Consider the following 13,521-nt stretch of genomic DNA (forward strand, 5'->3'; position numbering starts at 1 on the left):
CATTAATATAGAAATTTTCATCTCATTTAAACCCCAGATCTTCTCACCTCTCCTCATGCAGCTAAAACCTAAATCTCTTCATTACTGAGACTGGCAAAACCATACAGTATTGATAATAATCAATCAGTTTGGATTTGGTGACTTCTTCATTTTGGGCCCTCAAGAATAAACTTACTCAGACACTTGAAGAGAAGTTTATTCTATTTTATCCATAAACAAATATACTTTCCTTTAAAATTAATATATTACAACTGCATATTACATATAATAGATATGTATACATATACATGCATGTGTATACATATACACGTATCTGTGTAAATATATTATATATGTACATATAACACATGTGTATATAATGTACATATATGTGTATATGTACATATGTGTATATGTACATATAATACATGCGTATAATACAGGTCTATAATACATGTACATATAATACATGTGTACAATACATGTATAAATATATGTACATATGTATAACCATATATAATAACCATCTAATACAGTACATTAATAAACCCCAAAACCACTATACAGTTTTAAAATGTGTTGATTATCCTACTGACATCACATCACAGGCAGGGGTTTTTAAATTTGCTGTGCTAACATATGTTCCCATGTACAGCCTGTAACATAATTGTAATAGAGAGCAGTGGAACTGGATAGCTAACTAGTTACCTGTATGTTCCCTGTGTTCCTTGATTGTTGGGATTCTGTATCCCAGCGAGAATTTCAAATGATACGAGAATGTATTAGAAAAGCTGACTTGTATTATTTCTGCAAGATGATGTGTCCTTAATTCTTGAATATCTTCTTCACTGGACAGTCCCAAGACTTCTCTATCTGCCATTACAAGAAAGGAATATATTGATTAGTAAATTACAAGAGATCAACTTTAGGAGGCCATGTTAAATTGCTTATTAGAGCTTTCACTGGAAATAAAACAAAATCAAATATCACCGTTGAGTAAGTCAGGAGGAGTAAAATTTGGGAACAGACATTGCTAACGTTCATCTAGACACATTCGGAAGGACTCCATGAAAATTAGTTATTTTATTTTCATTTGTAGTTCTTGAACCAATTTCAATCACGTATAATATTACTCCATCCCAATTAAACTATTCACATAAGAATTAGCTTTGCAATAAATCTCCAAAGGTAGTAAACACATGCATATATCTTTTTTTTAAATCACAGTTAGTCTCTGGCTTAGTCTCTGGTTTACAGCAAGTAGGAATGATTATAAAAATTCTTTTTCCTTTAATAATCCTGACAGTATGCTAAATAGACTAAAAACAAGAGTGAGAAATTTAAAAACATATGTCGACTATGTTGACATCACTAAAATAATCTCTCTTTTCTGCAGATAGTGTATTCAACACCATACAGATGTCTCATTAAGACTGAAAAGATGAGAAGGAATACAAAAAGAGTCCTGGGTTGGATGGGAGTGTTGAAGATGAAGTCAAAAAAGAAGGCAGCATGTATTTTGATAAAACTACTTTTTTTTCCTGGAATCTATTCCTTAAACCCATGTGATCCTGAGCAAGTCACATAACCTTTATTACTCAATCTCCGCTGTTTGTAAAATAAACATAATAATATCTATTTTTAGTAGTACAGAATATTACTAGAGTATAAAAAAGTAAAATACATAATAACAATATGATAGAATCATATTCTATTACTACAGAATAAAGTCTCTATAAAAATCTAGCACACGATAGCATTTAATGAATATTTACAATTTTAGTTACATTATTTATGACACAAAGATGACAACGCGTTCATTGTAAAGATAAACTTGACGTAAAGACCCTGTGCGCAGTAGTCATTTAATGAATATTTATTAACTGTTGCAGGGGACTTTGAACCAGGGTGTTGCTGAGAGGCACAAATTCATAGCGTTGTGACTTCCTAGGAGGACATCTGTGAACCCAGGCAAACATGTGTTGGGATAGACAAGGAGACTACGCCTTAGGTGGAGAGCGATCAGGCTATGATCTTGAATCAGAAGTGGGGTCAGTGTTTGCAGGCGAGATGCACAGTGTAAACATTCCAATTTGGAAGGAAGTAAGGCGGAGGTGGTTGGTGAGGCGTGATGGGAAAACAAGTTTGGCTGTAAACCATCCACCTGTCCTGGAAGTCCGCAGCAAAGCATGGACAGGAAGGAAAAGCCCAACATAATTTGGGAACTGCGACCACAGAACCTCCAAATATAGATTACAGACAGGTGGACTTCTGGATGCTCAATACAGTTAAGGAGTCAGAATCCAAGCACAAAATTAATGGTTACATACGCTGTACCAGCGTCATGGGCATAAGGTGACAAAGAGAAGAGACATTTTATGGATTTCCAGGGACTGGGCAGAAAAAGATCCAAAAGTTCTCCTCACAGTAATACTTGTGGTGGAGAGTTATAATGTTCAAAATTAGCATGAAGTACCTTCCAAGGCAGATTTTTATGGTCTTTTTAAAAATTGAGATATAATTCATAGAACACAAAATTCATCCTTTAAACTGTACAACTTCATGATTTCTAGCATATTCACAAAGTTGTGCAAGCTCTGATCCATTTTTAAATTATAACTCAACTCACAATTATAGGGCAATCACCATAGATTCCCCTTGAAGGTATGCATTTATATTTGCAAAGAATTGTTTTTAGTTGCCTGACATTCAGTCCCCCTTCTAGTAAACACTCCAAAATTCATCTGGGATACTGCCACTCTCCCACTCACATACCACATGGTTTGGATGTGGTTTGCAAAGTGACGTAGGAACTCAGCCAACGGGCAATGACAATAGTATATTCTTCTATCCAATGAGATTAGTTCTTGGTGGACCTAGACCAACATTAATCCGCAGTAGACCATTTTTCCAACGGGTCTAATCTCTGAAATTACTTTGAACTGTTCTGTACGGTTTTCACAGGAGTTGTTTGTGGTAGGGCTTAAATCTGGAGATTCTACAGACTAAGTCAGCTTCTGTTTGGGGGGAGCCAACCTGAGAATGAGGCCAGCACACAATACTACAGACCTAAGAATTGGAGACGTATTTCTTCCTTTGTTGTTGACACATCTCTATCCATACTCTTTTCCTTTAAGCGTCTAGCACCCCCCTTTTTTTTGAGACAAGCTGAATTGGGATTCTCTCGTTCTCAACTGAAATAGTCATGAAAACCATAGCATTGTTTATCGTATCTTGACTATGGTGATAATGTGGCTCAGAGAAGTTGATGACTTGCAAAACGCAATGCAAACCCAGTCATAGAAACACTTTCAGTCAAGCGTTCTTTGACTCTAAGACTAGTGCTCTTGCCTCTGCACCAGGCTGCTTCTCCTCTGATTTAAAAAAATTAGTTTTCAGGGAAGTGATCCTGACAGTAATAATACTCTCATTTTTCTTTTTTCTTTTTTTAATATACGAAATTTATCGCCAAATTGGTTTCCATACAACACCCAGTGCTCATCCCAAAAGATGCCCTCTTCAATACCCATCACCTCCCCTCCCCTCCCTCCCACCCCCCATCAACCCTCAGTTTGTTCTCAGTTTTTAAGAGTCTCTTATGCTTTGGCTCTCTCCCACTCTAACCTCTTTTTTTTTTCCTTCCCCGCCCCCATGGGTTTCTGTTAAGTTTCTCAGGATCCACATATTTACTCTTTTCATTGATAAGTATCTTAACACAGAAGCGTGGAAATGTGAAACACACAATGAATACTCACTCCTCCATAGAATCCTCAAATATAGTAAAGCTGTTTTTTGGTAGTAAAAAGGTGGAGAAAGAATTCCTATAATCAAACTCAAGGAAAGACTAGCTGATTTTGTCACTCATCACAAGCAAACGCTGGAGGGAGAGCCTCATTTTAGTAATAATGCTTCCACGGCAATGTCAACGATTTCCTTAACACTCCTGCTTTTTTTTTTTTTTTTTCCAACGTTTATTTATTTTTGGGACAGAGAGAGAGCATGAACGGGGGAGGGGCAGAGAGAGAGGGAGACACAGAATCGGAAACAGGCTCCAGGCTCCGAGCCATCAGCCCAGAACCCGACGCGGGGCTCGAACTCACGGACCGCGAGATCGTGACCTGGCTGAAGTCGGACACTTAACCGACTGCGCCACCCAGGCGCCCCAACACTCCTGCTTTTCAAAGTCTGCCAAACTCTATATTCCATGCTTCCCCAAATCCTATGCAAGTTCAAGAGTTCTCTCGTGAGAGACTGTGCACTCCAATTTCACATAATCTAGAAAATCTGACAAGTAACGTGGTTTATCCACTGAAATGCAAATTAAATGCATGCATCTAAAGTCACTTGAACCAAATATTGCCATCAGAAATATTTCTCTTTGGTTGCCAGAAAACTCACCTTTCATGAAGGAGGCTAAGGCTACTTTGTCCATGATCTGCTGGGTTACGTTGGTGACCGGTGTGAATGCAATAGCAAATGTAGTATCATTGAATGAACCTACTGGTCCCAGCTCCATGGAGGGCAGTGAAGAAAAATCATGAGCTTCATGATAAATAGGATATTCATACAAAAAAAGCAGTAGGAGCAATGAGCTTAGCCATTCCTACACAATCCAAGACAAAGAATAAAGAAAATTATGAGTTTGAATCAGTTATCCACAATCATTTGGGCATACAGTTTGCCTCATTCATCTTTCTGATCTCAATGTATGCCACATTAGGAACTGTTTAAAATAGGTACCTTACAAATGTCAGCAGTCTAATTCCAATGAGTTATTCGTAGGAATTCAAATGTATTGATCCACAGCACCAGTCTAAAGCATGCACTGATCATGGACATATGAGACACAACAGTGGCGACCTATCATAAATTTTTACCAGTGGGCAGGAACTACTCACGCTGTATCTGATTCTGCTCAAAGCCTAGCGTTACATGAGGCGGTTCGAGGACACCTCTTCCTTAGCAATAATACATTGGCTACAAGGCAAGAGTCTGGTATTGGAAACTCCATACGATTCAGGCAACCGGAGAAGCTATAACTACCTGATTTTAAAAAGACCCTGGAGTTTAACCAGGATTTTTGTTGTATGGTAGAATTATAGGGGCTAATACTAATTTTGTTCTTGGCACTAATGGCATTTCCAAGTTTTCCACTTATGTATTTTTAAAAAGAGAAAGAGATTCAAAACCGAAAATACCCACCAGCTACTTCTGGGGGTTGATTTACCATGCCTTCAGAATCTCAGCATCTAGACCTGATGACTCATGACTAGGAACACTAGCAAAAATGTGACCACTGACTTAAAAATTTTTTTAATTTTTTTTTTTTGAGACAGACAGCATGAGTGGGGGAAGGGCAGAGAAAGAGGGAGACACAGAATCCGAAGCAGGCTCCAGGCTCCGAGCAGTCCGCACAGAGCCCGACGTGGGGCTCAAACCCACCAACCGCGAGATCATGACCTGAGCCGAAGTCGGACGCTCAACCGACTGAGCCACCCAGGCGCCCCGTGACCGTTGACTTTTAAAACATTTATTGCATTTTCTATTGTTGGCCAGCTTCAGTGCTTTAAGACCTCAATTTAGGGTCTATGTCAAGTGAAATGTCTGCAGACAGATTGCAGTTTGAGGAACAGCTTCTTCTGCAACAGAAAGGTTGTTGTGTTTTGTTTTTGGAAGGGGAGATAAAGTATAGCTATTTCCCAAAGAATATACATTTTCATCTTGTAAATACAAAGGGACAGGCATACCATTAAGGGCTCTCTCTTCATTCTCCATTTTTTAAGAAGGTTCTTGCATAATAATGCGCATGTTTGTTGACACACACTTATCTCCCTCTTAATCATTTTGCCCTGTTTAGTAAGAAAGACAAGACAATCACGTAAATGCAATGGCCTTAATGAGAAGAAATCTCCCCACAAACAAACAATCAAAACAGAGCAGGCTGATCCTTGCAGCGCTAGACATGAGCGCTAGGAATTGAGAGTTCCGAAGTTAGCTTTTCATAACCCGCCGCCCTGGATTTCTTTTCCTCCCACGTCCAAACTCTTCACTCCCTCATTTGTTCATCATGTATTGTGTCCATCATCATTTTCTTGCCTCTCAGCTCAAAAGTCATCCTTTGCAGCCCGCTCTGTGAAAGTGGATGTGGCCCTAGACATATTTTCCTTTGCCAGCCGCCATGATGTAAAACTGTCAGGAGAAAGGACTGAAGAGGCATTTCGGGAAGAAGAGACTCTTCTTTTTGGTGTCAGAGGGGTTCATTTTCCTGGTTCTTACAGAATGTATTTCCCCCCCACTGCTCAGAGGAAACGATTTCCTCCAGCGCAAAGCATCTGGATGGTACAGGTTTCACTGTGTGTTTCCAACAGCTCTTGACCACAGAGCAGTAATGCATCTGGGAGCCTGAGACAGCTGGAGCCTTTCCCCCAGACTTTTGTTTCCTTCTGTTCTCCTACTGCAAAGACAGAGCACTCCAGTCCTTGTGCCCATAGCTTGACATTCAGGCTTCCCTGTCATCCTGTGGGCTGCAACAACATCCATCCAAACATACCTTATTTGACACAACATGACCCTTGCATGGAGTTAGCAATGGCCATCTACCATCAAGGATGCGGTGGGAAACCTCTCTGCCCCCGTTCTTAAGCAAAGGTGAGTTATTGCTGAGGTTTGCTTGGGAATCCAGCACTGATACAAAGCAGAGACAGGCTATCATCCAAGGAGGGGAGAGGATGCTTTCACATATCCAAGACCTCCCAACAGATACAAGGATAGATCATACAACAGGCAACAAACCAAGTCTCAACAAACTGAAATTATACTAAGTTTCTTTTCTGACCATGAGAATAGGAAACTAGAAATGAGTAACAAAAGAAAAGTTGGAAGGACTTCGAATCAGTGATCAAAAACCTTCCAACAGGGGTGCCTTCGTGGCTCCATTGGTTAAGCATCTAACTCTTAATTTTGGCTCAGGTCATGATCCCACGATTGTGGGATCAAGCCCCACAGTGGGCTCTACACTGAGCATGGGGCCTGCTTGAGATTCTCTCCCTCTCTCTCTCTCTCTCTCCCTCTGCCCCTCACTCGCTCATGTGCACACACTCTCCCTCTCTCCCTCAAATAAAAAAATAAAAAATTAAAATTAAACAACCTCCCCAAAAAGAAAGGCCCAGGATCACACAGCTTCACTGAATTCTACCAAACATTCAAAAAAGAATGAATGCCAGTCCTTCTCAAAGACTTCAAAAACCTGAAGGGGAGGGTATACTTGCGGAATCATTCTATGAGGTCAGCATTACCCCAAGGCCAATGCCAGATATAGATACTATAAGAAGAGAAAATTACAGACCAATATCCCTAAGGAACATAGATGTAAAAACCCTCAACAAGATTTTAGCAAACTGAACACAACCACACATTAAAAAGATCATACACCACAACCAAATGTGATTCACCCCCAAGATGCAAGGATGGTTCAATATATGCAAATCAATGAATGTAATACAGCACACGAGTAGAACGGTAAAAATCATATGGTCATCTCAACAGATGCAAAGCATTTCACAGAATACGCATCCTTTCATGATAAAAACTTTCAAAAAAGCAAGCATAGAAAGAATAAACCTCAGCATGATAAAGGCCACATACCACAAGCCCATGGCTGACGTCATACTCAATGGTGAAAGGTTGAAAGCTTTCCCTCTAAGATCAGGAACAAGACAAGGGCACTCACTCCTACCACTCCTATTCAACATAGAAGTTCCAATTCTTCACCTCTACTTTTGTCCATACCTTTTGTCTGAGAACTCTGGAGTTCCTTCCTTGAAGGCAGACGGTAACTTTGACTGTAGAGAGGGATGGGAGCACTCTGTTACCAGAATTGTGCCAGTTCTGAGCCTAGACCTTATGAGACCTTGAATCTATCTTCTTGTTCCTGTGGCTCTGCCATTGCTATCAGAGTGTACCTGGGCTAGCCTCTGGGATGAAAAGCACATGAAACAGGGACTCATCCCAGTCATCCGAGTATAGAGTAGCCGACATCAAAGGACGGCCAGCCAGACCCCAGAGATCTGAGAAAACTTATCCAAGATCAGCAGAACCACCTAAAAACTACCCCACACATCCCAGCCGTAAATGTTTATTGATGTGTGTTATTTGTTGCCTTTTTTTTTTAGTTTTGCTATGAAATGTAAATACAGCTACAGACAAGATATGTTACTTAGGATCCCCTACTTAGCCCCTACAATATTGCATTTCTTTGGTTTTAGTGGTTTTTTAATATTTGGTCTCTAACTTGATCATGCTGTAGTCTGAGGAAGTGCTGCTCTGTAAGATATTGCTTCGTTGAAATTCCTTGAGACTTCCTTGGTGGTTCAGCATATTTTAATATTTGGAAATACTCCATGTATGCTTGAAATAGCCATATGTCACCCTTTAGTTTGTTTTGTACGTATCTTTCATAATTGTGTTCTTCGAACCTTCAGCATCCTTTTGAATGTTATTTGCTAGAGCAATCATTTTATGATAGAATTCTATTAAATTTTTCCACCGATCATGGATTTGCCAATTTTTTATTGTGTCTCTGTTACATTAAAAAAAATTTTTTTTAATGTTTACTTATTTTTGAGAGAGAGAGAGAGAGAGAGAGAGAGAGAGAGCAGGGGAGGGGCAGAGAGAGAAGGAGACAGAGCATCCAAAGCAGGCTTTGTGCTGATAGCAGAGAGCCTGATGTGGGGCTCAAACTCACGAACCGTGAGCTATGACCTGAGCTGAAGTTGGATGCTTAATTGACTGAGCCACACCCAGGTGCCCCTCTGTTACTTTTTACTGTGTGTATTTATTTATTATTTTGTTTATTAAACTTTTAAAAAATTGTTTATTTTTATTTATTTATTAAAAAAAATTTTTTTAACATTTTATTTATTTTTGAGACAGAGAGAGACAGAGCATGAACGGGGGAGGGGCAGAGAGAGAGGGGGACACAGAATCGGAAGCAGCCTCCAGGCTCTGAGCCATCAGCCCAGAACCCGACGTGGGGCTCGAACTCACGGACCGCGAAATCGTGACCTGAGCTGAAGTCGGACGCTTAACCGACTGAGCCACCCAGACGCCCCTATTTATTTATTTTTTTTGAGAGAGGGGACAAGCAGGGAGGGTCAGAGAGAAAGAGAGGGAGACAGGGGTGCCTGGGTGAGTCAGTCGGTTAAGCGTGCGACTTTAGCTCAGGTCATGATCTCATCATTCATGAGTTCAAGTCCCGCGTCGGGCTCTGTGCTGACAGCTCAGAGCCTGAAGCCTGCTTCACATTCTGTGTCTCCCTCTCTCTCTGCCCCTACCCAGCTCATGCTCTGTCTCTCTCTCTCTTAAAAATATATAATAAATATTTTAAAAAGTTTAAGAAAAAAAGAGAGGGAGACAGAATTGAAATTGAAAGCAGGCTCCAGGAACTGAGCTGTCAGCACAAAGCCCAGGCTTGAATATACAAACTGGGGCTCAAACACACAGACTGTCGGGTCATGACCTGAACCGAAGTCCAATTCTTAATTGACTGAGCCACCCAGGCGCCCCTATTTATTTTAGAGAGCAAGAGAGAGCAAGTGTGAGTGGGGGAGAGGGACAGGGGGAGGGGAGAAGGAGGGAGGGAGAGGGAGAGAAAGAGAGGGAGAGAGAGAGGGAGAGAGAGAGAGAGAGAGAGAGAGAGAGAGAATCTTGAGCAGGCTCTGCTCTGAACGTGGAGCCCGACCCAGGGCTCAATTCCCTGGCCCTGGCATCATGACCTGAGTCAAAATCAAGTCAGACAGATGCTCAACTGACTGAACCACCGAGGTGCCCCTAGTCAGTGCATTTAAAGGCTAAGTGGTTAGGTGCATAAAACCTTGCTCTATTGATCTTTTTATTTTTTTAATTTTTTTTGTTTATTTATTTTCGAGAGACAGAGAGAGACAGAGCATGAGCAGGGGTGGGGCTGAGAGAGAGGGAGACCCAGAATCCGAAGCAGGCTCCAGGCTCTGAGCTGTCTGCACAGAGTCCGACGCGGGGCTTAAACTCACGAACCATGAAATCGTGACCTGGGCTGAAGTCAGACGCTCAACCAACTGAGCCACCCAGGTGCCCCTACTCTTATTTTAATGGTAGGTTGTTTTTACTTCTGAGAGCAGCATAGGGACAGGAAGTTTCTTTAGCTTAATATTTTGCCTCATGTCGCTTTATCCTTCTCTTTATTTTAGCCTTTTGCCAAATTTTAAGATGTGTGATTAAGGTAGGAAAGATTCATCATTTTTTTTAGAAATTCAAACTCATAGATACTATATTTTTAAGAGGTGAATTTAGTCATGTATGAATGTTTGTTTCGGATGATCTTCCATTGTGTTTTATTGTCTGCTTCTAGTCCTGTCTCAATAACCTTCTATTGAAGTTTATCAAGGTACCCCCCCCCCCCACCATGTTTCCTTTCCTGTCCCAAAGATATAAAAGATATTTATATTCTTTTAATGATGACTACTAATTTTTGGACTTTCCTAGGAAAATATCTTTCTTATTCAAGTGGAAACTCCACATCATTTATTATCACGACCCTCTTACAAACAGAGACTTTCCAGACAATTATCTCTCAGCTGAATTTCGAACCCTATCATTCTGGTTACTGCTATAGAGATTTGGTTCAATTTTTAATATAAAGAATACATATAATTTAAAGGATACATAAAGTGGATTGAGTTTAGCCGCCCAGAGTTAATTAAAGCTGCCAATGGATTGCATAAGGTTACTATGGGAAGGCTGTGATGTATTTGAACTTATTCTTGAGGTGGGGGATAGAAACTCCACCTGAACGAGGCTTGGATAGACTTTAGCCAGATTAAGAACCCAGGACTCTGACTTGTACGTGGGCTAGTTCACTGTGAAAACAGCCCATGGACTCTACCTAAAACTGCCTGCAGAGGGCAGTATTCTTCCCGACATACCCTATCAGCAACCAGAGAACAGTATAGCATTACACCAGGCCATTCCCCTGGGCAAAGAGCATATATGAACGTGTACGTGTGTGTGTGCACCTGTGTGCATATGTGAGAGCTAGTGGTGGTGGTGAGGATTAGGCAGGGAAATTTATGCTTTTTTTTTTTTTTGCAGTGACCCAAAATACCTCCCAGAAGGAAGCTTCTCAGTGCATAATAGTAATACCACATCGTTCCAGAGCCCTAATCAGCCAATACTACACAAATACGATTTGCTGAGGTTCTCCTGAAAACCGTGGAAACTGAGGGCTTTCAAAAGGTCCTCACTGTAGGAGCAAGTAGTATATATCTAAGCTGGATTAAAGAGAGTAAAGATATTCTGGAATGATCATCAGTTTTCTGGAAAGCATCCCAGGGACGTGACTTGGGAGAATGAGTGGAGACTTTTGAGAACACAGAGTCAGCAGCAGGTGAAATCCAGTCACCTTGGATCTGGCTCTTAAGTCCTGAATTTGGTGCAAGCATTTTCCTCCTCCCATGTGCATCTCATGCCGGCCAGGGACAGAAACCACACGGTTGCCATGAACTTCTCCGCAGTGATGAGGAATGGTTGTGCCTTTGCCCGAAGCTGTCATTCCATTCATGCCACGGGATGACGCTTAAGGCTGTGCTATTTCCTAGAGACCAAACTCATAGAAGATGTCCAGAAGCCAGTTCCAATGGGAGTCCAAGAAAGCCTCAGAGAGCCCCGGGGTTAAACCCTACACATCAGGCTAATGAGCCTGAGGGGCTAGTCTAGGTGGAAGCAGGTTGGGTGAAGAGGTTAGAAAGCCCAGGGAATGGCAGGTGATGGGAGGAAGACAGTTCCGGGGGGGGAGGGGCTGGGGGAAGCATTAGGTCAGGTATCCAGTGATAACAAGAATGAGGATCCCATAGGCTGTCCCTAGTGCAGAGAATTCAGTGTGGACACTTTTAAGGGGACTGTGCATGGCTGCGTAGGAGGGTCAGCTGCCAAAAAGTGATCTCGCTGTGGAATCAGCTGCAGCCCAATTCAGCCTGGAAACGTCAGTGTGGCTCCCATCCCTTAGATTTTCCATTGGAAATTAGTATTGCCCACTTCCCTCTGCCCCCCCCCGCCCCGATTCACGTATGTTCTGTAGTTTATCAAAAGACTAACAATAACATGAATTCCTCATTATACATGCAGTAGATAGTTTCATTTTGTAAGGGCTCTAATTTTCCTCCTTTTATACGGTTGTTAAATTCAGGGCAAAACGCTTATACCAGAGCAGCTTGAAATCTCTGTTTATAGAAGTAACGCACATTTGAAATAATACTGTGATAAGGAAATGCTGCAGTCAATTTTGATTCAACACACCGTGTGCACAGAAAGCATCTTCCGCTTCCAAAATTCTCACAGCGTAAGAGAGCCAGAGACAATAAAAATATTTCTGTAAATGCTTTTGGTCAACAGTCTAAAAGTCATGGAACAGTTTATCCACAATAGCCCCCAAATTATTACGCAATAAAAGCAAAGAACCATCACTTCAAAAACAATTCAGGTTTACAAATCCGTTCTCAAGATCCCTACTTCTTCCCGATCAACATGTTAAGCAACGTTCAGCTTATTTCCACACTCAGTTGCTGGTTAAAAATCATATTAAGAGTTGTATGATTACAACTTTGTATTTTAACTCAATGCCGTCGCTTCCATCATGTTAAGCACGGAGTACTCAAAACATCAAAACAGCCCATTAATTTTCAAAATAATTCCTCCACAGAGGGGTAGCATCCAAATGTATAAATGTGTGATAAGGAGAAAAGAAAAAAGACAGAAAGAAAACCCCGAAACACAAGTCACAGACCAGAAAAAATAAAACCAACTTACTCTCGAGAAATCTGAAGCAAGGAATCCAGAATCACACTTTATCCACTGACGTGGATCCTTGTTTAGAAGAAAACAGTTCACATGTTCCCCCCCCCCCCCCCCCCCCCCCCGGTCTCTACCACCTCTCTGCAATTTGCTTTAACTGTTTGTCTTCTGTGAAAAGTTCCTGCGAAGACAGCCTTCAGAAGTTCTGACCTCAGTCCCGCAGGTCCTGCCAAGCCTCACATTCACATGATCTCTCTTGGACTGTTGGGGTGTTTTCACTTCTTTTCAGCCAGTTCCTGCAGAGCAGGGAGTAACATTTACACTCTGTTTCCTGGACGTATCGTATTATGAAGAGCAATCTTATCAAGGAGGTCCGATATTTCTAAGCTTTCGTCTGGTATGGCCAAGATAACTGGGGGCTAATATCAAAACCTAAAGCAGTGCCTTTGAAGAGAAAGTCAACCGTTTAATCAGAGAAAAGCTCCTCTCTACACGGCTCTATGCTGCCTGATTGACAGCATCACTTGGATAATCAGGGTTTTCATTTCTCTGTGCCTCATTTTTATTCGGTTCAGAATATTTCTAGTCTCCCTGACGATTTACTCTTTGACCTGTGAATCATCTCAAAGTGTGTGGTTTAATTTCCAAATGCCTGGAGATGTTCCTATTATCTTTTGGTTACTGATTTCTGGTTTCATTCGTTTTTTGTTTCTAAATTTT

At 41.2% G+C, this 13,521-nt stretch overlaps 1 protein-coding gene across 12 annotated transcripts in view; it reads right to left on the bottom strand.

The window, feature by feature from the left end:
- The window catches only part of ABCA8 (ATP binding cassette subfamily A member 8), a 95,664-nt gene that overhangs the window by 60,541 nt on the left and 21,602 nt on the right, over positions 1-13,521 (bottom strand). For 8 of the 12 annotated variants that reach the window (XM_045044130.1, XM_045044132.1, XM_019818155.3 and 5 more), the window contains 3 exons: positions 5,727-5,828; positions 4,378-4,582; positions 688-852 (listed from right to left, as the gene is read on the bottom strand). In XM_045044130.1, coding sequence (XP_044900065.1) covers positions 688-852; positions 4,378-4,582; positions 5,727-5,822 — 466 coding nt within the window. In that variant the 5' untranslated portion in view covers positions 5,823-5,828. Of the gene's footprint in view, positions 1-687; positions 853-4,377; positions 4,583-5,726; positions 5,829-12,816; positions 12,947-13,521 lie in introns of those variants that run through there. The other 4 variants (XM_011289325.4, XM_011289327.4, XM_045044134.1 and 1 more) reach the window with 4 other exon arrangements.

This window comes from Felis catus, chromosome E1 (genome assembly GCF_018350175.1).
Source record: "Felis catus isolate Fca126 chromosome E1, F.catus_Fca126_mat1.0, whole genome shotgun sequence".
Lineage (NCBI taxonomy): Eukaryota > Metazoa > Chordata > Mammalia > Carnivora > Felidae > Felis > Felis catus.